This window comes from Camelus dromedarius, chromosome 16 (assembly GCF_036321535.1).
Source record: "Camelus dromedarius isolate mCamDro1 chromosome 16, mCamDro1.pat, whole genome shotgun sequence".
NCBI classification, from domain to species: domain Eukaryota; kingdom Metazoa; phylum Chordata; class Mammalia; order Artiodactyla; family Camelidae; genus Camelus; species Camelus dromedarius.
Window position 1 is genome coordinate 11,435,187 of NC_087451.1, and position 26,101 is coordinate 11,461,287.

At 35.5% G+C, this 26,101-nt stretch overlaps 2 protein-coding genes and 1 pseudogene across 2 annotated transcripts in view; 2 read left to right on the forward strand and 1 right to left on the reverse strand.

The window, feature by feature from the left end:
* PPM1E (protein phosphatase, Mg2+/Mn2+ dependent 1E) overlaps positions 1 to 26,101 on the forward strand; it is a 127,973-nt gene that overhangs the window by 72,060 nt on the left and 29,812 nt on the right. The gene's annotated exons all lie outside the window — the stretch shown is intronic.
* LOC105097814 (small ribosomal subunit protein eS27-like) lies at positions 13,252 to 13,722 on the forward strand. Its single transcript, XM_064494880.1, has one exon. The coding sequence runs from the start codon at positions 13,297 to 13,299 to the stop codon at positions 13,534 to 13,536; it is 240 nt and encodes a 79-aa protein (XP_064350950.1). The 5' UTR covers positions 13,252 to 13,296; the 3' UTR covers positions 13,537 to 13,722.
* Positions 21,647 to 23,048, reverse strand: LOC105097891 (peroxynitrite isomerase THAP4-like; annotated as a pseudogene).

Consider the following 26,101-nt stretch of genomic DNA (forward strand, 5'->3'; position numbering starts at 1 on the left):
TCTGAAAAAAACAAAAACATTAATTCAAAAAGATACATATACCCTGCTATTAACAGCAACAATATAATTGCCAAGATATGGAAGCATCCTAAGTGCACGTGAATAGATGAATGGGTAAAGAAGATAAAGCATATATATGTAATAGAATACAACTCACCTGAAAAAAATAGGATATTTTTCCATTTGTAGCCCTTCATTCTTTTTTTTTTTCACTTCAAAAACCAGAATTTTATAACTGGCATAACATTTCCATTGCATTAAAACAACAAAATACCTAGAAATAAACTTAGCCAAGGAGGTTACCTATACTCTGAAAACTGTAATACACTGATGAAGGAAATTGAAGATGATGAAAGAAATGGAAAAGTATCTTATGCTCTTGGATTGGAAGAATCAACATGATCAAAATGGCTGTACTACCCAAAGCAATCTACAGTTCCAATGCAACCACTGTCAAAATACTCATGACATTTTTCGCAGAACTAGAACAAACAATTCCACAATATATATGGAACCATAAAAGACCCCTAATTGCAAAGCAATCTTTCGTGGGTCTTTTTTTTCTCTTTCTCCTTTTTTTTCTCTTATGATTTGATAACTACAGAAGTTCTTTTAACATTTGTTGTAAAGCTGGTTTGGTGGTGCTGAATTCGATTAGCTTTTGTTTTCTGTGAAGCTTTTGATTTCTCCATCAAATCTGAATGAGAGCCTTGCTAGATAGAGTATTCTTGGTTGTAAATTTTTCCCTTCATCACTTTAAATACATCATGCCACTCCCTTCTGGCCTGTAGAGTTTCTGCTGAAAAACCAGCTGATAACCTTATGGGAGTTCTTTTGTATGTTATTTGTTGCTTTTCTCTTGATAATTTTAATATTTTCTCCTTATCCTTGATTTTTGTCAATTTGATTACTGTGTGCTTTGGTGTGTTCCTCTTTGGATTGATCCTATGTGGAATGCTCTGTGCTTCCTGGACTTGGCTGACCATTTCCTTTCCCAAATTGGAGAAGTTTTCGGTTATTATCTCTTCAAAAATTTCCTCAGTTCCTTTCTCTCTCCTCTTTCTGGGACCCCTATAATGTGAATATTAGTGCGCTTCATGTTGTCCCAGAGTTCTCTTAAAGTGTCTTCTTTTCTTTTCATAATTTTTTCTTTTTTCTGTTCTGCAGTAGTGGTTTTCACTAATCTGTCTTCTAGCTCACTGATCCATTCTTTTGCCTCATTTAGTCTATTCTTGGTTCCTTCTAGTGTGTTATTCATTTCAGTGATTTTATTCTTCAACTCTGATTATTCTTTATATTTTCCAGCTCTTTGCTAAAAACTTCACTCTGTGCATCTATACTTCTTTGAGTTCTCTGAACATCTTCGCCATCATTACTTTAAATTCTTGGATCAATTGCCTATCTCTTCATCACTTATTTCTTCTTCTGGGAATTTATCTTGTGCCTTGGCCTGGGAGATCTATTCCTCTGCTGCCTCATATTGTCTGTCTATTTGTATTTTTAGATGGGTTAGTTACGTGTCTTGACCTTGGAGAGGTGGCCCTTTGTAGGAGACATCCTATGATTCCCAGCAGTATACTCCTCTCTTGTCACACAAGGGCCAGGGTTCAGCCTGTCCCAGTGTAGAGTCTGGCCTGTGTATGTGTGTGTGTGTCCACACAAATATACATATACATATAGTCGCTGTTTTTTAAATACTAGTATCCGCCAAGAGGAACCAGAGTTCGCTGTAAGAGTTGCTGATTCCAAGCTGGAGCAAGGATATACAAGATGATTCTCGAACATCTTGTGCGTAAAAGTAACAAGGTGCTCAAAGAGTGATGGAAAGATGTCAAAGAGACAGAAATAACCATTTTGAAAAAAAGATGAAGCAGTTTCTTATGAAAGCAATTTTATATATGTACCTAACCAATACTCAGTCTTTATATATTTAAATATTGCCTCTTCCTCATTGTTTCCACTCTCCTTCTGGAACTCTGAATATTAGACCTGTTCTCTATATCTTCCATGTCTCTTAACTCTCTTATATTTTTTTAAATTGAAATATAGTTGATGTACAATACTATGTTAGTTTCAGGTCTACCACACAGTGATTTGACATTTGCATACACTATGAAAGGATCACCCTAAGTCTAGTAACCATCTGTCCCTATACAAAGTTATTATAATATTATTGGCCATACTCCTTATGCTGCATATTACATCCACATGGCTTATTTATTTTATAATTGGAGGTTTGTACTTCTTAACCCCATTCATCTAATTCCCCCACCCTCCCTCCACCTTCCCTCTGGCAACCAGCCATTTCTTCTCTGAATCTATGAGTCTGTTTTCATTTTGCTTTGTTTGTTTTATTTTTTAGATTCCACATATAAGTGAGTTCATATGGTTTTTGTCTTTCTGAGTCTAACTTACTTCACTTAACATAATACCCTCTAGATCCACCCATGTTGTTGCAATAGCAAAATTCCACTTTTTTATGGCTGAGTAATAATATTCCATTGTATATGTGTGTGTGCTTTCTTTATCCATTCATCTATCAGTGAACACTTAGGTTGCTTCCATGTCTTGGCTACTGTAAATAATGCTTCAGTGAACATTAGATTAGGGTGCATATATATCTTTTTTGCATTAGTGTTTTTGTTTTCTTTGGGTAAATATTCAGAAGTGAAATTGCAGGATCATGGCCGTTCTACTTTTAATTTTTTGAGGAACCAACATACTGTTTTCTGTAGTGGCTGTTCTATTTTACAACCCTACCAATAGTGTAAGAAGATTCCTTTTTCTCCACATCCCCACTGACACTTGTTATTTGTGGACTTTTTGATGATAGCCATTTTGACAGATGTGAAGTATTATCTCTTTGTGGTTTTCATTTGCATTTCTGTGATGATTAGTGATGTTGAATATCTTTTCATGTACCTGTTGGCCATCAGTATGTCTTCTTTGGAAAAAATGTCTGTTCAGATTCTCTGCCCATTGTCTAATCAGATTCTTTTGATATTGGGTTGTATGAGTTCTTTGTATATTTTGGATATTAACCCCTTATTGGATATATCATTTGCAAATATTTTCTCCCATTCAGTAGGCTACTTTTTCATTTTGTTGATGGTGCCCTTCACTGTGCAGAACTTTTTAGTTTGATGTTATTCCATTTGTTTATTTTTGCTTTTGCTTCCCTTGCCTGAGAAGACAGATCCAAAAAAAGTATTGCTAAGACTGGTGTCAAATAGTGTCCTGCCTGTTTTCTTCTAGGAGTTTTTTGATTTCAGGTCTTACATTTAAGTGTTTAATCCACTTTGAGTTTATTTTTGTAGTGTGAGAAAGTGGTCTGGTTTGATTCTTTCACATGTAGCTGTCCAGTTTTCCCAACATCATTTATTGAAGAGGCTATCTTTTCCCCATTTTATATTCTTGCCTTTTTTGCCGACCATGTAAGTGTGGGCTTATTTCTGGGCTCTCTATTCTGTTCCATTGATCTATGTGTCTGTTTTTGTTCCAGAACCATACTGTTTTGATTACTGTAGTTTTGTAGTACAGTTTGAAATCAGGGAGTGTGATGCCTCCAGCTTTCTTCTGCATTCTTAAGATTGCGTTGGCTATTCAGGGTCTTTTGTGATTCCATGCAAATATTAGGATTCTTTGCTCTAGTTCTGTGAAAAATGCCCTTGGTATTTTGATAGGGATTGCATTGAATCTGTAGATTGCCTTGAGTAGTATGGTCATTTTAACAATATTAATCCTTCCAATCCATGAGCACAGTATATCTTTCCATTTGTAATGTCTTCAGTTTCTTTCATCAATGTCTTATAGTCTTCAGAATACAAGTTTTTTACCTCCTTGGTCAGATTTATTTTTAGGTATTTTGTTCTTGGGCATTTTATTCTTTATTTTTGATGCAATTATAAATGGAATTGTTTTCTTAATTTCTCTTCCTGATAATTTGTTATTAATGTATAGAAATGCAACAGATTTCTGTATATTGATATTGTATCCTGTGACTTGACTGAATTCATTTACTCTAATAGTATTTTGGTGGTGTGTTTAGGATTTTCTCTATATAGTATCATATCATCTGCAAACAGTGATAGTTTTACTTCTTCTTTTTCCATTTTGGATCCCTTTTATTTCTTTTTCTTTCTTTCTTTTTATTTATTTATTTTCTTGTCTGATTGCTGTGGCTAAGAGCTCTGTTACATTTTTCATCTCTTGCTTCTCTGTGTTGCATTATAGAGAATTTTTTTCAGATTTATATTCCAGCTTAATAGTATTTATTTCAACTGAATTTATTCTGTTCTTAGTCTCATCCATTGAGTTTATATTTTTCATTTCTAGATGTTTGGCTTGATTTTTTTTTTTTTTGGATGTGTTTGTTTTTTACTTATATTTTCAGGTCTTTTATATCTTAAAACATAGTAAATAGAACTATTTTATAGCCTAATTATGATAGGTCACATGTCTCATTTTGTGGTTCTGTAATGTTTTATTTCCACTGACTCTTGCCCATGGTGATTTCTTTTCTTGTGTGCTTTGTAATTTTCACATGAACTATAATTTTCCTTGAATTGTTATGTGGAAAATTATTTCAGGCCTAGAATAAAGCTTGGATTTATCCAGGCAGGATTTTGAGTTTGCTTCTGTTGGGTGCCCTAGGGGTATTACCAGTAGAACAACTTTCAACTAAATTCTTAACATAAATGTTTTCAGACTTTACAGAGAGCATGAATGTGGGTTGCAGTCCTTTGTGTGAGCCACATTGAGGTTATGAAGCCAGAGGGGAATTTTTTTTTCCATCTCCACTTAATGTTATGATTTAAAACAGGTGATTTTTTCAGGGGAAAAGGTATAGCTCAGTGGTAGAGTACCTGCTTAGCATGCATGAGGTCCTGGGTTCAATCCCCAGTACCTCTACTGAAAAAAATTAATAAATAAACCTAATTACCTCCCTCCCTCCAAACAAACAAGAAATTAAATAAATAAAAAACAAGCGATTTTTCTAGCATTTGAAGTTGGGAGTGGGTGGCATTTCCGGTTTACCTTTACCTTGAGGGTAGGTGGTTTGGGGAGTCCCTCCTTTAAGAGGGTAAATTTTGTTAGATTCCCCACTTTGGGAATACTCTGGGCCTTGTCTCTTGATGCCCAAATCAATCTAAGCTCTGAAAATGAAAGCTTAGGTCACCAGTCAGCAAATGTTCTCAAGGAAAGTACCAGCGTCAGTGTTCATCTTACTTCTCTGCGTGCTCCCTGTCTTCACTTAGTTTTTTGGTGTGAGTATTGCATAATTTTTGCTAACTAATAGATGTGTTAAAGAAGATTTTTAAATAGCATTTTAAGTTATTTTCAGTGGAAGAGTTAGTCTAAGTACCTAGTCTCATGCCAGAAGTTAAAGTTTACATACAATATTTTAAAAAGATGATTTTAAAATGTTGCACATGACACAAATTTAAAAGATAAAAATGGGTACACAGTAAAAAATGTGTCTTTTTCTCACCTCTGTCATTCAGCCTCTAGTTCAGTAACCAAAGGAAGCCATTGTTACAGTTTTTAAAAAATGAATTAAAAATACTTATTCTGTAATTCAGTATCAGTGGTTATTTTACACTAAAATAACCCAGATCAGTTTTGTTATTTTGTAATTTCATTTTTCAGAATCATCAGTTTTTCCTCTAGTTTTCTAAGCTTTAGGCTTTTTTGTATGAAAGTGATATTTTATACATGAAATGACCAAGAATGTTTCCGTATAAATTTTAGTTTGTGAACCTGAGAATTTTTATTTTATTTTTCATTGTGAGAACTGCTAATGAATGAAAGGCATAAGGATCGAGATAATGGATTTAGATCCTTTTTTGCTTCCTCCCCTTCGGAGATGGCCCGCACTCTGTGGAGTGTGTACCTGCTTTTACTTTAACCTGAGCACCCAACGCCCACACCTCTTTCCTTGCCTTACATTCTATGCAGTATGTATCTCTCTAAATAAATCTACCTTTACTCAAAAAAAAAAAAAAAGGATTTATTTCTAAGGAAAAATATTGTGGGCTCCTCTATGTTCAGTTTTTCATTTTAAATTTTGTAATATAGTTCTCTTCATGGTTACTTATTTGCCCTCCAATTTTTTTATTCACTCATTTCTTCTTATGTAACAAATATTAGTAATTTTTCTACTCTGTGCCAGATATTATCCTTTGTACATAGAGCAATGAACAGATTAAGTCCTGGCCTTCATGGAGGATTCTACTATGGGGATAGAGACAGTGAACAAAGACAAATATATCAGATTAGATGAATTTATGGAGAAAAATGAAAGTAAGGGTCATAAAATATGCCAAGGGGAAGAGACTGCTGCATAATAGAGGGATAAGGTAGAGTTGTGTTCATATGAAGTGAGTATATACTTCCTTCAGATAGAAGAGAAATTCCTGGTAGAGGAACAGCACATGTGTAGGTCTTGAGTGCCTGGTATATTTGAGAAACAGGCGCCAGTGTGCTTGTAAAGAACTGAGTAATAGGGAGAGTTAGGGCTAAAAGTTGAGGATAGGGAAAGATTCAAATTATTCAGGGCATTGTAGACCACTGTAAGAAGTTTGACTTTACTTTGAAGGTAATGGGAAGCCATTGGGTTTTGAGTGAGACATAATTTGACTGACATTTTTCTTCCCAACTTTTTATTACGAAATTTTCTGAACATTCAGAACAGTTGAGAAAATGGTACAATGAGTGTCCATTTACCCACCCCCTGGTTTCAGCAGCTCTTAACATTTTGTCTTATTTGTTTTATCTCTCTGTCTGTCTGTCTATCTATCCATCCATCTATTTTTGCTGAGCCATTTGAAAGTTGCAGATACTACAACACTTCATCCCTAAAAAATAAGCACATTCACTTACATAACCACAGTGTCATAATTTCATCTGTTGACTCAGATATCCATTAATGATTGTTGCCTGAATTCATCATTTCATTGAAGTTTGACTTTGGTTTGGAGTTTGATCTATTTGGTTACAGTGTGGGAAATAGGTGATAAGTCTCTGGAGAGGCAGATTCCAGCTATTTGACTATCACAGGAGATGCCCTAGGGTGATAGCTGTGGTGATGCTGAGAAGTGGTCACAATCTGGATATGTTTTGAAGAAAAAAATCACCTGTATCTGCTGATGTAGGACTGAGAAAGAGGAGTCAGAGGTGACTTGAAGGCTTTTGTCAATAAATGGAGTTGCCATTAGCTGAGATGGAGAAGATGGTGGGAGGATCAGTTTGGGAGCTGGAATCAAGAATTTGGCTTTAGTCATATTAAGTTTAGAACATATATTAGACTTCCAAGTTGAGTTGTTGAGTAAGCAAGAGAAAATAGAGGCCTGGGGTACAGATGAGAAGTTGGAGCTAGAAGTAAATAGTAGTGAGTCATAAGGAAATAGTGATTTTTAAAGCCACAAGACAAGATCATTTAGGGAGTAAGTGTAGGCAATAACACTGGTTCAAGGACTGAGCCCTGGGATACTCTGATGTTTAGAAGTCAGAAACAAGAAGAGGAACCAGCAAACAAGACTGAGAAGGACATCACCAATTATTAGAGAAACCAAGAGAGGATGTTGGCCCAGAAATTATATCAAGAAGGAGGGGAGAGATTGTATCAAATGCTACCAATAAGTCAAATAAAATGAGAATTGAGGAATTATCATTAGATTGGTAAGTCATTGGTGACCTTGACAAAGACAATTTTAGTGAACAGTTGGCTATTTGGGGTCTTTTGTGTTTCATACACATTTTAACATTTTTGTTCCAGCTCTGTGAAAAATATCATTGGTAATTTGACAGGGACTGCATTGAATCTGTATGTTGCCTTGGACAGGTCCCCGGTAGCTCGCTGTGATTGTATAGTGGTTAGTACTCTGTGTTGTGTGTGTTGCCTTGGGTAGTATGGCCATTTTAACAATATTGATTCTTCCAATCCAAGAACATGGTATATCTTTCCATCTGTTTATGTCATCTTCAATTTCTTTCATCAGTGTCTCATAGTTCAGAGTACAGGTCCTTTGTCTCCTTGGGTAGGTTTATTCTTAGGTATTTTATTCTTTTGGGTGTGATGGTAATGGGATTGTTTCCTTAACTTCCTTTTCTGCTATTTTGTTGTTAGTATATAGAAATGCAACTGATTTCTGGATATTAATTTTGTATCCTGCAGCTTTACCAAATTCATTGATGAGCTTTAGTAGTTTTCTGGTTGCTTCTATGGGTTTTCTATGTATAGTATCAAGTCATCCAGGAGCAGTGACAGTCAAAACACAGATTTTAACCCACATTCAAAGCCAATGCTTTTCATCATGATGTGCAAGCTGGTCAGTTCTTCTAGACATGCAGCTAATTTGGGAGAAAGGTAGTGGTGTGCTGTGAGAAAGACCTTTTGAATTTGGGGCACAATTAAGTCTGTTTAAGATTAAGTCTGTAAATCAGATTCGAAGTGTAAAAATACCAGCCTATAGGGAAAAAATTACTACCCTTGCTAAAAGTAATTTCTACCTCCTCTGATCTCCTATAGATTATAACTATACCGACCTACCACTTGCTCTTTTATTTGGGCAAGATTCTTAACCTATTTCAACTTAAGTTTCTTCATCTGGCAAATAGAGATGATAATATCTGCCAAGCCTGATCAAGCGAAATACTGTATAAGAAAGACTTGTAAAGTAGAATTATGTTTTAATTCTTTTAAAGGACTATACTTGAGGGTGGTCACTGGGTTATATATTTTTCTATGCACAGCGCACAAAGGGATCATTTTATGATGTTTTGCAGGCACTTGGTAAATATTAGTTGAATAAATGAATGATTCATCAGACTTTTCATCCATTATAATAACCTGCAGCAGGAACATGTGGGCTGGCACAGCTTTGTTAGTGATCCCAGTTATATTGATGCCTTTGGAGTTCACCTGAGCGGTATCTTGGATCTTAATTCGAATAAAACACTTTTTGCTTCCGAGAACCATTTTAGTTCATTTTTAGCAACCTTGCCTGATGCGTAAACAGTTTGGCAGAGAGTGGGAATGTGATATAGTGGAAGCAGTTGGCTTGCTGACGCAAGAACACTTTGAGTTTGTGATGCTTCGCTGGGTGCAGATGGGTTACTGTGCCAGATGCTGTACAATATCCTCTAGAAACAGGTAGATTTTAATATGACCATCTGAATTAAAACTGGCTCTTAGGCTTTGGTCATTCAAATTAAAATCTAAAATTAAAGAATTAATTTTAATAAAATTAAAGAAATTTAAGAATATAATTTGGCACCATTATTGTCTGAATAACATGCTTCTACCAAATCTGAGAAATTAGTTTTAGATATGAGCCTTTCCTGTTTAAAAATATCACTGTTCCAAAGTTGTTTGAGGTTGTCCTCTCCATAATGTACATATTCAGAAAGGCAGCTTTAATTTTCTGCTTGGCTCTGATCATATTAATTTTTAAAAGTCTCTGTACATTTCTTCCTTCGTTTTTCACTGTAACGCAAGAATAGGGGATAACCTTAAACCACTTCTCGTGTACTAAAGAATAATGTGGGCCTTAGGACTAGATGAAGTTAGCAATTATCTGCATATGATTTCAAGGGGTGTTTGAAGGCTGTTCTATTTTTAAATATTTCTACTAGTTAATAATGATGTCTAAAATTACAACACCAGAGGCTTGTTCCTTTGATTTAAGGTTTTGTTCTTGTTAAGATGCAGATACCCCTGAAGGATTTTTTAAAATTTGTTTTTAGGTACTGTTCTAGATGCTGGAGATAAAAGCAGTGAACAAAACTGACTGTGCCCCTGTGGAGGACAGGAGGGAGACAGAAAATATATTCACAAATAAGTAATAAGAAAAATGGTAAGGAGCTGTTTTTTATACAAAGTCGGTAAGAAAATCCTCTTTAATAATGTTACATTTGACAAAGACTTGAAGGAAATGAGGGTGAGAGCCATATGAACATCTGAAAGATCATCCCAGAGAGAGGCAATGAAGCAAGGAACAACGGGCCTGAAGGGAGTGCATGATTGGTATGTTTGAGAAATAACCAGGAGGCCAGGATGGCTGGAGTGGATTGAAGACAGACTAGAATTGTAGGAGGTGGTCAGCAATGTAATGGCATTAAGTTTGTAAGTATGCAGCCTTGAGTGGATTTTTTAAAATAGACTTTTTTGTTTTGAATAATTTTAGATTTATAGGAAGCTGTTAAAATAATATTCTCATCTACCTCTAACCAAATTTCCCCTAATGTTTTCATCTTACATTACTGACAAAGCTGAGAAACCAGCATTGATACATTACTATTAGCTAAATTCTAGACTTAATTTGAATTTCAGTTTTTCTGCTAGTGTCCCTTTTCTGTTCCAGGATCCAGTCCAGGATACCATATTGTACTTAATAATCATGTTTCCTGAATCCCTTCTGGTCTATGACAGTTGCTCAGTCTTTCACTGTTTCCTATGACCTTGACAGTCTTAAGGAACTCTGGCCAGGTGTTTTATAGAATGTTCTTCAATTGTGTTTATCTGATAATGTTTCAAAATGACTAGACTAGGGCTGTAGTTTTTTTTAGAAGAATATACAGAATTGAAGCACACTTTTCCAGGAGGTGGAGTTAACTCCATCCCTGCCTTGAATGCTGACTCACTTTCAAATTAAAGTATATAGAGGAACATGGTACACACTGTCTTAACCAAGTGGTCAAGGTTAATATTACCAGGGATTTCATGTTGATAATGATGTGATGAACTGATTTTGATATAGAGATAACATGTGAACAAAACCTGATTTTTGAGAAAGCTTTGTCTACTTTATGACTTTTCCATATACTGTACTCACTAACAGTACACATAATCTGTGGCAAAGTTAATTTAAATCTAGATTTTTGACATTTCTCCTTATCTTCCACAATTATTCACTACTTAGTGTCAGAGGTTATTGTCTTTTTGTGGTGCGTGTATAAGAGAGGGTGAGAGAAGAGAGGGAAAGAAAGAGAAAGGAAAAGGAGGCAGGCTTTGTTTGTGCCTGTTTTGTAGTATAATCCACAAGTATATCATATCAGTAGTTGCAGTGACCAAAGACTATACTGAATTACATATGGTCAGTAGTTTGTTAATTTGAACAGTCCTAAATTTCATATCTTTATAAGTCTCATCCAACTCAGAGTTGAATTATCTCAATTATATTGGGATATATATTATTATAGCCCCAAAGTTTTATTTTTATTGTAAACTTAAGGGACTTTAAAAATGTTTATCTCTTTTAAAATGCGTTGTAGCTTATCTACTATGCAAGGTGGAATGGAATTAATATTGGACTAGTAGTTTGAAAATCTGTGTTCTAGGTTCTGTCCCATTACTTCCTAAATACGAGTAATTTGCTTAACTCACTTTTCACATCTGTAAAATGGAAATAATCATATCTTCCTCTGTGTCTGCTATTTAACATGCATTCTCAGAGGTGCTGCATTTAGATAGATTTTAAAGGTCATTACGTATTTTGGGGAAAGAATAGTTTCTAGCAAAATGTTCCAATTAAGCAGTTAATTGCTGCTCTTTACAGGTTGTTGTAAAGATTAAATGAGATTATATACATAAAAACTGCCTGGCACATAATAAATTCTCAATAAGCAGAAAATAGCTGATAGAGGTTAAGTTTTCTGTTGCCCTGCTTGCCTGATCCTATTTAAATAAATACCCAGTTTAGCCTTGTTCATTCTTCATAAATCTTGATAATTCCCTGTCACTACAGAAATTATAACAGAAGCTAATTAATCAGATGTTATGGATACTGTACAAAGAATTCCTACCTGTAAATTTAGAAGTTTACTAGAGAATTCCTATGATTCCTTCCAATTTTATGATTTTATGTATTAATACCATTGTACTTATCCCACAGGGTTTGATAAAGGATAATATATGTGAAAACCTTTTGTAAACAGAGTACCATACAAATATGTGATATGATATATGACTAATTGGCTAGTTAACAGAGATTCCTTCAGTAAGTATGTGAACTATCGATATTCACTGGAAATTAAATGTGTTGAAATTTCTTTTTTTCTGGTGAGACCTAGAGATTATTTTTATTGTTGTTGTTGTTGCCATTGTTATTATCTATTTATTTATGTTTGTTTTCCTAGCTAAAGTATTACAGCACTTTTCAAATATAGCATCCATTCTCCTATATTTCTTTCAGTCCATTTACTTCTATGATAGTTTTTCCTGAGGCGATGCCCAGAGGCATTACTATGGTTAAGGTTATAACTCAGCATTTCCATTAAGGAGACATCTTTCCAAAAACCAGTTTAAAACAGACAGTAGTTCTCTGCAATCAGATTCACTCAGCTTGATGCCACTGCTCTTGGCTTAACTTAAATAGCACAGAACCAATTTTATGGTGACTTCAGAGGGGAAGCTATAGCTGGAAAGCAAAATGATTTTGAACCCTGCTACAGTGTCAATTGACAATTATTTCTTCTTTTCATTATGAGAATAACACAATGCTTTGTACTGTTATGGTTCTTTACCTAAAAAAAGTTTTACGATTATCTTTTTTTTTTTTAAGTTTTTTCAGTTTTTATTTATTGACCTTATTGGATCATTTCAAAGCCAAATTGTACCATGATGAACAAAGGTATTTTCCTAGATGTTTTTCATATAGTTCCTGAAAATAATTTCTCAAATTTCTCAGTAACAAAAGCCAGGCTGATATTCTTATTTTGTCCCTTGTTGCTATATTTTGTTACTTCCCCTGTCTTCATTCCTATTTCTTTTCTTTTCTTTTCTTGATTTTCTTCCCTAGTTTATTTTCTGAATTTAACAGTGGGGAATCCATTTGACTGTGCTCACAGCAGGTAATAAGTACTAAGGTCGTCACTGGATGGTTAAAAGAATAAGGGTAATTAAGCTTTCCTGAAGCTGCCAGCTTTATTGGGGGTTTGGTGCATATTTAAGGCTTATTTTAAAACAGTTCCTTGAGAAATTGAACTATTTAACCAGTAGAATTCCTAAGGGCATATTCCTTTATCAGGTAGAAATTACTTAGATGACTGGAATTTGTGTCAAGTAAAGAAAATCCTTTTTAATGTAAGGCTAGATTTAATGCTGTACTATCTCAATGTGACTTTTAATGTTTAATTTATGATTTTAGTTTGGTGCTTTTTACCTACCTTAACTTCCCTGAAGGAGCTATTTACAAACAAAACACACCTTAAAAATTCATCCTTCCAAAAAACTGAATAAGAAACACTTATTTAGCCTTGGAGATCTGGACGGGCTGGGTAGGTGAAACAGTCCACATGCCTTTGGCTAGAGACTTACTGCATCCTTCCTTGGAAGAGGAAAAGAAAAAACATAAAAAGAAACAACTCTTTCAAAGTCCAAATTCATATTTTAAGAATGTAGAATGTCCAGGTTGCTACAAGATTACCACAGTTTTCAGCCAAGCTCAGACAGTGGTGCTTTGTGTAGGTTGTTCAATGGTGCTGTGCCAGCCAACAGGAGGAAAGGCCAGACTTACAGAAGGGTGTTCATTGTAAAGAGAGCAGCACTAATGATCCACACAGCTTCCTGAATTTGTGTGATATCACAGAAAGCCTTATCAGTTCAGTAATTCTAGTTAACCTACCAAGATAATGTAGTTTTGTTTAATTTTGTAACATACACAGCAATGCTCACCTATTTTGGTGTCAGTTTTTCAATAAAGTTTTGATTATGGGCAAAAAAAAAAAAGAAAAAAAGAAACATTTATTTAGATACTTTCAAAGATTTGAGTTCATGTATGATCTTTGCTTCTTGAATCCAAAATCTAAATCTAGATAAAATATAGAAAAGACATTGTTTTTTTAAGCTGTAGTTATAAGATAGAAAATTTTATTAAGTAAACTGGGATGTTGATATCTTTAAGACCCCAGGCAAGTCTAACTGAACCATGAAGTGAGAGCAGCTATCAGCTCTTCTAGTCAACACAGTACTGCCCACTTTTACAACTTCTATTCATCATAGTATTGAATGTTCTAGTCAGAGCACTTAGTCGAGAAAAAGAAATAAAAGGCATCCAAATTGGAAAGGTAGACGTATAATGATCTGTTTGCAGGTGACATGAGCTTATATGTAGAAAACCCTAGAGATTGCACACACACACATAAAAGAAATCTGTTAGAATTAATAAATGAATTCTGAAAAGCAGCAGGATACAAAGTCAACACACAAAAATCAGTTGCATTTCCATACATGAGCAATGTGAATAGGGAATTACAAAAACAATTCCATCTACAATAGCATCAAAAAGAATAAAATACTTAGGAATTAATTTAACCAAGGAGGTAGAAGACTTTTACAATGAACTATAAAACATTGCTGAAAGAAATTAAAGAAGACAAATATGTATTCCGTATTTGTGCATTGGAATATGTAATTTGTTAAGATATCTACCCAAAGTGAAATATAGATTCAGTGCAATTCCCATCAAAATCCCAGGTATGTTTTTTGCAGAAATAGAAAAACCTACCCTAAAATTCATGTGGAATCTCAAGGGACCCCAAATAGCGCTAAAATAAACTTGGATTAAAAACAGAAAACCAGAGGACTCAGACTTCCTGAACTTACTATAATGCTTCAATAATTTAACAACTGTGGTACTGCATAGAGACAGATACAAAGTCCAATGGAATAGTATAGAGAGCCTAGAAATAAATCCTCGCGTATATGGTGAACTTATTTTTGGCAAGGGTGCCAAGACCATTAATAGGTAAAGAAAGGTCTTTACAACAAATGGTGCTGGGAAAACTGGATGTCCACATGCAAAAGAATGAAGTTGGACCCTTATCTAATACCATATACAAAAGTTTACTGAAAATGGATCAAAGACTAAAATGTAAGATCTAAAACAGTAAAACTCCTAGAAGAAAATCTAGGGTGAAAGCTTTACTACATTGTATTTTACAATAATTTCTTGGATATGGCACCAGCAGCATAGGCAACAAAAGGAAAAATAGACAAACTGGACTTTATGAAAATTAAAAATTTTGGGCATTAAAATACACTATCAACAGACTAAAAAAAATAACCCAGAGAGTGGAAGAAAATAGTTGTAAATCATATACCTGATAAGGGATTAATATCCAGAATATACAGAAAACTCCTAAGGCTCAACAATAAAAAAACAAACCCAGTTCAAAACTGAGCAAAATACTTGAATAAGTATTTCTTCAAAGACGATATGCAAACAGCCAAGAAGCACATGAAAAGATGCTCAACATCACTTATTATTAGGGAAATGCAAATCAAAACTATAATGAGATACAACCTCACACCTATTAGGATGGCTACTATCAAAAAGAAGACAGAAAATAATAGGTGTGGGTGAGGATCTGGAGAAATTAGAACCCTTGTGTACTGTTTGTGGGAATGTAAAATGGTACAGCTCTCTGGAAACAGTAGGATGGCCTCAAAAAATGAAAAATAGAATTACCATATGAACCAGCAATTCCAATTCTGTGTATATACCCCAAAGAATTGAAAGCAGAGTCTCAAAGAGATATTGTACACCTATGTTCATAGCAACATTTTTCACAATAGTTAAGATGCTGAAGTAATCCAAGTGTCCATCAACAGATGAATGGATAAGCAAATATGATATATGCATACAATGGAATATTGTTCAGCCTGAAAAAGGAATAAAATTCTGACACATGCTACAACATGGATGAATCTTGAGGAAATTATGCTAAGTGAAAAGTCAATTACAAAAGGATGAACATTGTATGATTTCCCTTATATAAGGTACTTAGTGTAGTCAAAATCAGAGAGACAGAAAGTAGAATGGTGCTTGCCAAAGGCTGGGGTAGGAGGAAATGGGGAGATAGGAGATTTGTTGTGGGGAGTTTTATGAGTAGAGTTTTAGTTTTACAAGTTGTTATGTTTCTGGGTGGATGTAAGTTTTCACAAAGCTAATATGAAACACTACTGGATTTCTTTGTGTTACCATGTTACTTTGTTTACATACATCACTGAGAAGTTTATCTAATCTCAACTCATTATTTCAAATTCTGGTAAGTTTAGAAGGTCTTAAAAGTGGGGTAAATTGTCATTATTTTCAATATCAGAAAAATTTCTTCCTACCTATGTCCTGAGAATTTATTTGAGGTTCTATCACAATTAATAAGAGGCAACTATTTGCAGAACCATTTGTTGGACTTTCTGTATAACCATGTGGATTAAAATAAAGTAGGAAAATATATGACAATTTTTCCTCCTTGGTAATTTATTTAAATTCTGATGAATGTAGTTAGTTTAGCATGTACGTTAGCTGTACAGAGTAGAAAGAAGGAAGGTATAACCTGCTAAAGATTTTGCCTGGCTTCAGTTTTCTAGGCTTGTTGGAGTAATTTAGAGGGCAGGAAGGAGAATGGAAGGTAATTATAAACACTTCATAAATTTTGGTTGATTTGACATTAACTCTCTAATTGCTCAGTTGTTACAAATTTATACTTAAACAGGATCTCTACATTCCATCCAAAGTACATGCAACAAATAATTAAAGACTAAGTTTACAGAAAAAAATCTGAGGGAAAAATGCCTAATACAAGGTCATAGCATAAATTAAATAGCATAGAATCAGAGTTTAGAATTACAGATTTCTCACGTACCAATTTTCATTCTGAAATCACTTCTTTCCCTAATTTATTATGCTTCATATTTGAATGTATTTGATTCAACTCATTGAATATGCATTCCTTTAAGAAAGTATTATTTTATCTTGTTTGCCATACTCAAGAATCAAGGTAGACTTAATGCATGTGCCTCTGTATTATGGAAGTAATTATCACTCTCTATGAAAAGCATTCAATCCCTTGTAAAAAAAATAAGGGCTCATTACAGGTGTTAAAATAGTAGAATAACAATGACATTGTCTGCTTCTCTCAGAAATCACCAGGAAAAAAAAAATTGAAGGATGAACAAGAAAAAAAATGCAAACTCCATCTTTAATAAGAGTCAGAAATATCTGTAACACCAAATCACAAAATTGAGTAAAGGCTACCAAATGCAACAAAGACCAGATGGGTTTGAGGAAATGATAGAATGCCTTCATTTGAAGATCTCAGTAAAAGCCTGTAGAGTATAAGCCCCAGAAATGGTTGTGTGCCCTGGGGGCCAAAAACAAACAATTTTGGAACCATTCATATGCTACCTGCAGGAAATTCCCAATACCTGCTTTGGTACCAAGAAGGAAGAGAGGATAAGCCAAGGAATTGTAAATACACCATATTTAAAACAAAACAAAACAATGTGAGGAAGGAGAACCTGTCCCTATATTATTAGCAGCTTTTTAGTTTCCAATCTGTGGGCTGAGGAGAAGTCAAGAATAAAATAACTCCCTCACACTCCTCGAGAACTTCATTGGAAACTATAAGAATTCTTGCTAGCCTGGAACACAGATCTGGTCCCTTTCTCACATGAACCTCTTAGGAAGACTTGATCCAGGAAGAATGTACTTCATTTATAGGTTATTATCATAAAAGAACCTGCAGGGATTTTATATTAAAAGATTACAATTTTTAAAACTTGAAATGAACAAAAATAAAAAATAACAATTGAAAAATACTCCTGAGTAATGAAAAACAGTTGATGAAAGTTGTAATAAAATATATTGTCTTGAATGGTAATTTAAAAAAATTAATCTTGCAAATGCTTCAATAAAACTAGAACTCAAAGCAGAGATAAGTCAAGGAAGATTGCAAAAGGTGAAGCTTAGCTACCAGCTCAGGAAATAAGTGGAAGAGAAAAATAAGATTGTCAGTGAGATGAAGGGTGTATTCCAAGCAGCAAAAAGGAGAAGAGACGTTTCTGAAAAACATAGTGAGGTACATGGAGAGTAAAATTGAGGGAAAAAAATGAACAAAATGAAATAGAAATTAGCCACGTGTCTAAAAAGAAAAGAGAGCCAGTGTTAGATATGGCACGTGGACAAAGAAAATAATTGTTGTCCTCGAAGAGTAAAATCCAAATAATGGAATATAATATTTACAGATATTTTACAAGGAAACCACTCAGAAGCAAATGCAGATTTGAATCAATAGATTGAAAGAGCACATCATGAGCCAGGAAAAATTTACATAGAACAGTTAACATCAAGGCCCAAGCTAATAATGTGACTGGACAGCAAAAAAAATTTTTTAGGGGAGGGAGGATATATAGTTCAGTGGTAGAGTGTGTGCATAGCATACACAAGGTCCTGAGTTCAATCCCCAGTATCTTCATTAAAAAATAATAATAATAAGTAAATAAATAAACCTAATTACCCCTCTCCCCTTCAAAGGAAATAAGGATAAAACACTGGGCTTAAAAAAAAAGTCTTATCTGCAAAAACAAAACAAAACAACAGAAAACTCGTCTAACTGAATACTTAAGACCTGTGCATTTCACTGTTTATACATTTACTTCAGAAAAATGTTTAAAAAAAATTTTAATGACTCCAGAGTAAAAGAATCAATATGAGGAGGAGAAAGACTCAAATTGGCTTTAGAATTCTTCTCAGAAAAGTTATGTCAAAAGACAGTAGAGCAAGATCTATAAAGTCCTCAAGGACAAAAAGTTTGACCCAGGAACTTTATATCTAGTCAAACCGTTGTTCTGGTGTAAAGGAAAGGCAGCAGACATTTTTAGATATGTAAAAACTCAGAAAATGTGATTTTCCTAATGTCTCCTTGAGAAACTACTGGTGGATACACTTCAGCTAACCAAGCGATGAAAATACAGCAAAAGACCTGATGTGAGTGTTGAATTCATAGGATTAATGTGGGGCTTACTATTCTAGGACAGAAGTTGTATGTTATAAACTCTGATACTGTAGATATTATATGACTGAAAAGAATTGGAAGGATAAAGGAGAGAGATAGTAGAAGCTGGTAAAACTATAGGAGGAGGTACTCTAGCAAAATCTAAAAACCAAGTTAGTAAGGATCTAGGAAACAGGAGAACCAACACAGAAGAGCTCCGTAAGAATGTCCCAGAATGTCATTTGTACAACAAGACTAGAGTCCAGGGTGCTTTCCGGGGGGTTAAAAAAAAAGGAACTTGTTGTTTGAACATACAGAAAATAATTGAATGATGTGCCACAATGGTTTTGGAGTATTTTGAAAAAAATTACTGATAGGTGTGTTGAAAACAAAGCAAATGAAAAAAAAGAAAATGAGGCAGTTATCAACTCTAGGGGAAAAAAGTTGCACAACAAAGGAGTTGTGATCTTCATGTACTCCAGAAATTCACACTGTTCATATAGCTGTAATATTTTAAAACTTACTGATTTAACGAAATATTGTGGGACAGGGGAGTTGTCTGTGTGAGAAAAATCATTATGGTGAAAAGATATAGATAATATTGGTAAATCACAAAGAACCAACATGTCTTCTACCATGGGAAGAAGATAATATATATGATACCTAAGATAAATTAAGAAATATCAGTATAAACATTTTATTTAAAATGATGGACACAGGAGAATGGCTAGAAAAGTTGAGGCTTGTGGCCTCTACAGCATAGAAAACACTGGGTAAGGGTTTTCTGTCTTTTGTTATGAGTCTTTTAGTTCAAGTTGACTTTTAAACATATATATATGATTGCAATATTTTTAAAATAATATAACAAATAATGGGTTATATATATATTGGTACAGTATGCACAAAAAGGCATTTAGTGATGTTCACTGAAGTGTTGTTTATGGTATTAAAAATTATAAATAGTCTAAATATCCACTTATAGAAAAACTATGTAGCAGCTTAAAATAACAAGTTTTGTGTGTGTTCACGCACTATCATTGGCATGGAAAGTTCTGTAAAACAGAACTAAGGGAAAGGTACATTTTATAATAACATGTATATAATTTAATTTATTCTACAATAAATCCAAAACAAAGCTATATTTTTCTGTTTGTATGTAATGCTTAGAAAAAAAAATCTGGAAGGATATAGTAGACTTTTACCTTTTTACTTTAAACACTTCTGTATTCTCTGATTTTTTTTTCAACAAGAATGTAGCATGTATTACTTTTTTAATTAAAATAAATGAATAAATGCATAAGCTATGTTTATGGAAAAACTAGAGTAAGGGACTGGAATTCATGAAACATGTTTCTTGTAGCCACCATATTGTTGGTAAGCTATACAACTTTTAGCAGAGTACCTTGTATCTCTGTTTTCTTAATCAGCAGAATCTGATTGTTATCACGTGTGGTCCTGAGATAAACAATGATGAGAAGTTTATAATACGGCTTTCAAGAAAGTTGTCTGGTTTGATTCTTTTGCATATAGCTGCCCAGTTTTCCCAGCACCATTTATTGAAGAGGCTGTCTTTTCCCCATTGTATATTCTTGCCTTTTTTGTAATAGATTAGCTGATTGTAACAGTGAGGGTTTATTTCTGGGCTCTCTGTTCTGTTCCGTAGATCTACGTGTCTGTTTTTGTGCCAGGACCATACTGTTTTGATTACTGTAGTTTTGTAGTATAGTTTGAAATCAGGGAATGTGATGCCTCCAGCTTTCTTCTGCTTTCTCAAGATTGCTTTGGCTATTCAGGGTCTTTTGTGTTTCCATACAAGGGTTAGGATTCTTTATTCTAGTTCTGTGAAAAATACCCTTGGTATTTTGATAGGGATTGCATTGAATCTGTAGATTGCCTTGAGTAGTATGGTCATTTTAACAATATTAATCTTCCCAATCCATGAGCATGGTATATCTTTCCATTTGTGTTGTCTTCAATTTCTTTCATCAGTGACATAGTTTTCAGAGTACAAGTCTTTTACCTCCTTGGTCAGATTTATTTTTAGGTGTTTTTTTCTTGGGCATTTTATTCTTTTTGATGCAATTGTAAATGGGATTGTTTTCTTAATTTCTCTTCCTGATAATTTGTTATTAGTGTATAGAAATGCAACAGATTTCTGTATATTGATAGTGTATCTTGTGACTTTACTAAGTTCATTTATTCTAATAGCATTTTGGTGACATCTTTAGGCTTTTCTATACATAGTATCTTGTCATCTGCAAACAGTGATAGTTAAAGTCCCCTACTATCAGTTTCTTCCTGTATGTTTGTTAGTATTTGTTTTATGTATTTAAGTGCTTCTATGTTGGGTGCATATATATTTACAATTGCTATGTATTCTTGTTGGATTGATTCCTTTATCATTATGTACCCCCTTCTTTGTCTTTGTTACAGGTTTGGTTTAAAGTCTATTTTGTTTAATATAAGTATTGCTACCCCAGCTTTCTTTTTGTTTCCATTTGCATGGAATAACTTTTCCCATCCCCTCACTTTCAGTCTTTGTGTTCTTTTTTTTATTTTGAAGAAATTATTTTTAATGCTCAAGATGATTTAACTTCAGTGATATTCATTAGAACATGAACAGAAAAAAACTCATGATTTTAAGAGTCTCCTATAATTTTCTAATAGTTTCCTATGTCTATTTTATTTACATGTAGATACTACCTCATTAAGATTTTATGTTTGTGTGAGATATGCAATAGAAAGGGACTTCTCCCATTCAAGTGGAAAAAAGTCAACGATTCATTGAGTAGTTCTGGCTTTCCTAGCTGACATGAAATGTCTTCTTTCTCACTAGCTAAACCCTTATTCCTACAGATGCCTCTTGAGTGCCCTGGAGCAAATGAGATAAGCTCACCAATCTGGTTCCTCTTTTACAAGGTACAGCTACTATCAGAACCTTTACAAAGACAGCAGGAAGCATGCAACACATGGAAGTGCTCAGAAGCCGTCAGTGTGTAGCAAGAACCCTGCCTCATAATAGCCAGGCAGTGTGGGAGCCTTAAAGCTCTGGTACTAATTGCTGGGTTGGGGGTAAGGGAGCAGTACACTGCTCAGGTAGGGGAAGCTCACTCTCTTCAGCTGGTCCAGCTTCTCCTGCAGCTCACCACACCTGGCTGTCCGAGCAGCTTGACCCTCTGTTTCAGGGTCTTCAGTTTGCCGTTCTTCTCCTCCTGCTCCCACAGGCAGCACACTTGGTTCTTGTTCTGCCAGGAGGAGAAGCAGTAGGTGAGCAGCAAGTTGAAGAGTTTGCAGGTCCCCAATGCTGACAGGATGACGTTTTTGATGAACATGGGGCTGGTGTCACCGTGCTCACTTAGCACAGCTTAAATGCCTGGCTTCAAGGTGACATCTGTCAGAGGGGTGGAGGGGCTCTGGAAGGGCTTCTGAGGCATTGCTGTGAGTGACAAACTTCAGGGGCTCAATGCCAAGCCCTTGTAGGGCCCCAGGCTAGTCCTGCTGCAGCCAGGCTCCATGTCTCTCTTCAGCCTCTTGTTCCACAAGGTTTAAGGGAACAGACAGCCTCTTTCCATGTGCTTGGAGGAGAAACTGTAAGAATGAAGTGAGCCAATAAATTTGCATGCCCTAGACCCTGTGAGGGTAAAGTCATCTATGGAAATGCCACTCTTATCGCTCAGGGGAGGAAGTGGTCTCATTGCCAGCATCTACAGATGTATTTGCTTCTCCCTGGCTGTCTAACACTGCAGTGGCCAGACTCTCTCCTGGAATTCTTCCAGAGACTGCTGTGTCAGTTTCTGACTGGTGGCTTCCTGGGTGGCCCTGGGTGCTGTTTACCCTACAGTGTATCTCACTTCAATTTTCAAGACTCTGGCTTGGCCATTGGGTTTTCACTTGAGGATGTTGATGACCCTGCAGCTCCTTTCCTTTCTGCTTCAGTCACATGCACCCTCATGCCCTGAGGCCCTTCTGGTATCCTTTCTCCTGGTGTAGCTGTGTCCTCCAGCTCTCTTCTCAGTCAGGTGGAATTTGGAAGCATGGCCGTGAGCTTGCGCAGTCAGTGCTGTCCGCCAGCCTCTTGGAAGCTATCTGGTGAAATGTTTACTACAGAGTAAAGAATACTTAGTGGGGATCCAGTTATCCTTCTGAACAGCTTTTAATCACGGGATCAGACATTTTGAGTCCTTTAGGGGAAACCGGAGGAAAGAGACAGTGCGCTTCTCCTCCTTGTTCTGTCAATTGGAGTAACTCACAGATACACAAAAGATCACCATCCTGGGCCTCGGGCGCCATTCCACTGCCAGGCTGTAGTCCTTGCCTTGCTGAGCCAGCCCAGAGCAGGACCACTCTGAGGAGAGGGTGTAAGGCAACTTGGCTGCAGGACATGGGAACCAGGCACATGGCTCCGCTGTATGGCAAGATGTGCCAATTGGCCAATAAGCCCTAGGCCTGTTTTTGTGTGTCTTTAGACCTGAAGTGAATGTCTTGTATGTGTCTTGTTTTGTTATCCACTCAGCCACTCTGTGTCTTTGACTGGAGCATTTTAATCTATTTACATTTAAAATAATTATTGATAGGTATATACTTGCTCCCAGTTTGTTAATTGTTTTCTGGTTGTTTTTGTTTCTTTTTTCTTCTTTTGCTCTCCTCCCCTGTGATTTGATGACTATCTTTAGTGTTTTGTTTGGATTCCTTTCTCTTTTTTGTGTATGTATCTATTGTAGGTTTTGATTTGTGGTTACCATGAGGTTTAAGTTGATCTCTTAAGTTCAAATGCATTTTAACCACCCTACATGTTTACTCCCCCCACCACATTTAATGTTTTTGATGTCATATTTCACATCTTTTTGTTTTGTGTATCCCTTAACTACTTGCTTACTGTAGATACAGATGATTTTACTGCTTTTCTTTTAACCTTTCTACTAGCTATGTAAGTGGTTGAGATACTACCTTTACTGTATGTTTGCCTTTACCAGTGAGATTTTTCTTTTCATAATTTTTATATTTCTCATTGTAGGCTTTTCCTTCCCCCTTAGAGAAGAAGTCCCTTTAACATTTCTTTTAAAGCTGGTTTAGTGGTACTGGTTTAGTGGAACTCTTTTAGCTTTTGTTTGTAAAACTTTTTATCTCTCCTTTAAATCTGAATGATAACCTTGCCAAATAGATTATGCTTGGCTGTAGATTTTTTCCCTTTATCACTTTGAATGTAACATGTCACTCCTTTCTGGCTTGCAGAGTATCTGCTAAGAAGTCAGCTGATAGTCTAATTGGAGTTCCCTTGTACCTCACTAGTTGCTTTTCTCTTTTAAGATTCTATCTTTAATTTTTGCCATTTTAATTATAATATGTCTTGGTATAAATCTCTTTGGGTTCATCTTATTTGGGACTCAGTGCTTCCTGGATCTGGATATCTGTTTCCTTTCCCAGGTCAGGGAATTTTTTAGCTATTATTTCTTCAAATAATTTCTCTGCTCCTTTCCCTCTCTCTTCTCCTTATGTGACTTCTATAATGCAAATGTTAGTATGTTTAATGTTGTCTCAGGGGTCTCTTAAACTATCCTGCTTTGAAAAAAATTGTCTTTTTTTCTATTCAGTTTGGATGATTTCCACTACTCTGTTTTCCAGATCACTGATCCATTACTCTGTATAATCTAATCTACTGTTGATTACTTCTTGTGTATTTTTAACTTTCAGTTATTGTATTCTTTAGCTCTGTTTGCTTCCTCTTTATGTTTTCTAACTCTTTGTTAGAATTCTCACTGTGTTCATCTATTCTTCTATGTTTGGTGAGCATCCTTATGATCATTACCTTGAACTCTTTATTGGGTAGATTACTTGTCTCCACATTCAGTTCCTTTTCTGAATTTTTGTCTTGTTCCATTGTTTGGAACATATTTCTTTGTCTCCTCATTTTGCCCAATTCTCCGTTTATTTCTGTGTGTTGATTATGTTTCCTGATCTTGGAGAAGTGGCCTTTTTTAGGAGATGTCCTATGGGGCCCCAGAGCCCACTCCCTTCTGGTCACTAGAGTTATATGTTCTAGGTGTATACCCTGTAGGTGGGCTGCATTCATGGGCCCTTCTGTTGTGATGAGCTGACTACTGTGGGTGCTCTGGTAGGCAGGGCTGGCCCCTAGCCTGGTTGGCTGTGAAACTGTACCCTGTGTGGTGGCTGTGGGCCAAATGGACAGTAGGTCAGGCTTCCCATATGGTTGACTGTGCAGCCTGGAAGGTGCGTGGAGCTGCTGCTGGCCTCCTGGTCAGTGGGGCCTGGTTCCCACATGGCCATATGCTTGGCCTGGGGATTCTTGGAAGCCCCTTCTTTCTTAAACCTTGTCAATCACTTAAACGTACTGGTTGAAGGGGGCAGGTATACCTCAGTGGTAGATTGTGTGCTTAGGATGCACAAAGTCCTGGGTCCACTCACCAGTGCCTTCATTAGAAAAATATTGGTTGAATTAGAGTTCCTATTAAAAAGGCATGCATATTTAAAAATTTTTAATATATTATCTCTTAGTGAAAGGGACCAAAGCCTCTGGTATAAATGAGGTGTCAGTGTAAGTGTAAATATAACCGTAATTCCCACTTGCCAATGGTTATCACCTGTCTAGTAATGCTAGCCCAAGCTTTGTAGCCTACACGTAAGAACTCAATATCATGTTATGTGGAATACTCTTTCATAAATGTATTGATTTGCTACTCGCAAGAAACATTCATTCTAAGGAGTCAGGGAATGGCTTAAACATATATAAATCAAGAAGACAGAAGTTTATGTATTCAGCAGATAATTATTGATCACTCTGTGCCAGGGCACTGATCTGGACATTAGGCATCAGTGACCAAAAGCAGACAAAAACATCTGCAGTCTAGTGGGAGTAAGAATGGGTTCATAAAATAAACAATAAACATAAGAAATAAGAAATGCATATAGTATGCTAGAAATTGATAAAGGCTATACAAAAAGGAAAAGAAAAGACTTACAAGATGGTAAGAGGAATTCCAAGTACAGGAAGAAAGAGAAGAACCATCAAAAGAGATTGAGAATACAGAATCCTGTGAAAGTCAATATTCTAGAAACCTAGAGAAGGAAGTACATCAAAGTTGAGGGAATAATAAGAATTCATATGCTCCTAAGTGAGATGAACCTGAGAATCGACTGTAGGAACTAGCAGCAGGTATGTCTGGTGATGTTGACAAGTTTCAGTAAACTTGTGCAATTTAATTCCTTTTAGTCGTGGAGGAATAATGACAAAGAAGATAATCACTGCTAAGCTCTCTTCTTTTTGTGGTCTTATGGCACTAGTGGTAGTTTGATCTTTGGTAAATGT

Bases quoted from the DNA above. Each gene is read 5' to 3' on its own strand.
- LOC105097814 (XM_064494880.1), top strand. From the start codon at position 13,297: ATGCCTTTGGCTAGAGACTTACTGCATCCTTCCTTGGAAGAGGAAAAG.